Source organism: Palaemon carinicauda, unplaced genomic scaffold (genome assembly GCF_036898095.1).
Source record: "Palaemon carinicauda isolate YSFRI2023 unplaced genomic scaffold, ASM3689809v2 scaffold1993, whole genome shotgun sequence".
Taxonomy (NCBI): domain Eukaryota; kingdom Metazoa; phylum Arthropoda; class Malacostraca; order Decapoda; family Palaemonidae; genus Palaemon; species Palaemon carinicauda.
This window is the reverse complement of record NW_027169582.1, coordinates 15,001-17,500: the sequence shown is the minus strand read 5'-3', so window position 1 is coordinate 17,500 and position 2,500 is coordinate 15,001. Positions and strand designations below refer to the sequence as shown.

Here is a 2,500-nt window from a genome sequence, read left to right as displayed (position 1 = left end):
AAACTGATTCTGATCCCAATAGTCCTTCAACCATTTGGACATCCTGCTACCCACGGTGATTATGCCATCCTCTCTCGAAACTGGTCCTAAACGTCTATACCTCTTTTCCCAGTCTTGTGGCAAACTTGCTTGAGCGTTTTTGACGAAATACAACTCAGCTTGCTGTATCTCTTCTGTACTAGGATCGCACAATATAGCCTCAAACTATTTTTTCTTTATTGCACTAATAATTCTAGCCATCACTGATAACAGTCTTTTCATATTGCTAAATCTTTGGATATCAATCACCTGGCTACTTGAATTAATTTCTCCTTCATTTAAGGCCACTCTTGCGAAAAAAACATCAGGAAGATCCGATACTATACTCTGTTTTACAGGCCATTCCGAGGAATCTTGATACAGGAATTCTGGACCCTTTTGCCAAACAGATTCTGTATCTAATTCTCTGGGGTTACATTTCCTAGTAGTCAAATCAGCGTTGTTTTCCTTGGAAGATACCCAAAACCATTCTATGGGTTCAGTTTTGGACTGAATTTCTGCAACCCTAATTCCAACAAAGGAATTAAACTGGTGGGATTCCTTCTGGATCTGTGCTCTTACTATCTCACTGTCAGTGATGTGGATTACCTTAGAGAATTTGTATCTCATATTGATTTCAACGGTTGCCCTCAATCTCGATGCTAAAACAGCAGCACACAGTTCTAATCGTGGTATACTGATTTGTTTCATCGGCGCTATTCTATTCTTTGAACAAAGAAGGTTTACATAATAATTACCATCTTGCTTTTCCCATCTAACATATGCTACAGCTCCATACGCTTTTATACTACTATCACAAAAAATGATCAACTCTGGGTCTTTAATTACGTCTGCAGGCCTTACACACCTATTAAAACAGATATTTTCAATTTCAAACATTTCCCTAAACAAATTTTTAGCTTCAGAGTATAAGGTATCACTAATAGGATCATCCCATCCCCTTGAATGTCCCTCATTAATTTCTACAATGATAGAACGCATCAATAACTTTGTCTTCAGTGTGAATGGTGTTAAGAGTCCCAAAGGATCATACAGCTTTGCAAATTGTGATAGTACACTTCTCTTAGTCAACAGAGGTGGCATACAACTCTCAAAATTATCACAGTTCACATCCGACTCTATTCTACCTTCACAGTTTTTTTTTTGAGAAATTGAGTTTGACCCTATATGAGAAAGTATCCAGTTTAGGTTTCCAACTTAAACCCAAAACCTTTTCCTGTTCAGTATTTAAAACCCTAGCATTATTATCCTTATCCTCTCCCGATAAAACCCAGTATTTAATCTGAAATCCTCCCAATCTTAATACTTCTTCTACTTCTTTAATCCTTTCCAATGCACAATCCTTCGAGTTAACACTACTGATGATGTCATCAACATAAGAGTCCTCTACTATCATCTTGGATGCTAGCGGAAAACAATTATTAATTTCTGCAGTTTTACGAAGTGCCATCATTGCAATAGATCCTGAGGGTTTATCCCCAAATGTAACAGTCTTCAATTTATAATGACTAGGATCTCTTTCTAACTCAAAGTTTCTCCATAAAAACCTGTGAGTATGCATATCCTCTTCTGAAAGTTTTACAGTATTGTACATCTTTTTAATATCACCAACCACGCCTATCTTTCCTTCCCTGAATCGTAATAGTATTCCCAATAGGTTATTAATTACATCAGGTCCCTTTGCAAGTAGGTCATTCAGAGATATTCCTTGATATGATGCTGCAGCATCAAATACTATTCTCACTGGGGTTGATGAGGAATCTGTTTTATAAACTGCATGGTGGGGTAAGTAGAAGATTGGACCCTTATAATCTAGCTCTGACTTCAATAATTTTTCCGCTACCCCTCGATCCAACATGTCTTGAATTTGTTCTTGATATTTTGTGCATTGTGTTGCTCCCAGCCTTTTCAGTCTCTTTTCGGTAGCCTTCAATCTAGCATAAGCCATCGGAAAATTATTTGGCAGTTTAGAAGGGTCAGAAATCCAAGGATACTTAGATATCCAGCACAAGTTTTCTTCATCATAAGTTAATCCATCTTCAATGAGTTTGAGTTCTCTCTCTTCCCTAATAGTTAAATTTCCCTTTACTGAACATTCTCCGCATTTGCAACCTCCACATTTTGGGATACACTCCGTTCCCAAACTTTCATCCAAGAAATAATTCTACACTAATTTACCCACATTTGGTTTAGCCCTGAAATGCCAATCAGCAGTGTCATCGTAGCTTATATGATTAATTTGAACACGGTACTTCTTTTCACCTTCCTTCTCATCAAATCTACCCCTAATGCAGAGTCCAAAATCATTGGACAATAATTGAATATTATCTACTGTTTTTATGACTTGTGGCAATAAAGTACAGTAATCTGATCCTATTAGCAGCTCTATACGTCCCTCTGGCCTTTGAAGGTGTTTCTCCTGTACTCCCAGTTTCCTTGCTATTTCTCCCAAATCCATATG

The 2,500-nt window shown here is 37.4% G+C and overlaps 2 protein-coding genes across 2 annotated transcripts; both read right to left on the bottom strand.

The window, feature by feature from the left end:
* Window positions 1-288: 288 nt before the first annotated feature.
* LOC137635924 (uncharacterized) lies at window positions 289-729 on the bottom strand (the record flags this gene model as incomplete). Its single annotated transcript, XM_068368365.1, has 1 exon — window positions 289-729. A coding segment is annotated over exon 1 (441 nt), but the record flags the coding sequence as incomplete, so codon positions are not given.
* Window positions 730-1,168: 439 nt separating this feature from the next.
* Window positions 1,169-1,987, bottom strand: LOC137635923 (uncharacterized). The gene has a single exon (XM_068368364.1). It carries the CDS (start codon window positions 1,985-1,987, stop codon window positions 1,169-1,171), a length of 819 nt encoding a protein of 272 aa, XP_068224465.1.
* Between the last annotated feature and the right edge of the window lie 513 nt (window positions 1,988-2,500).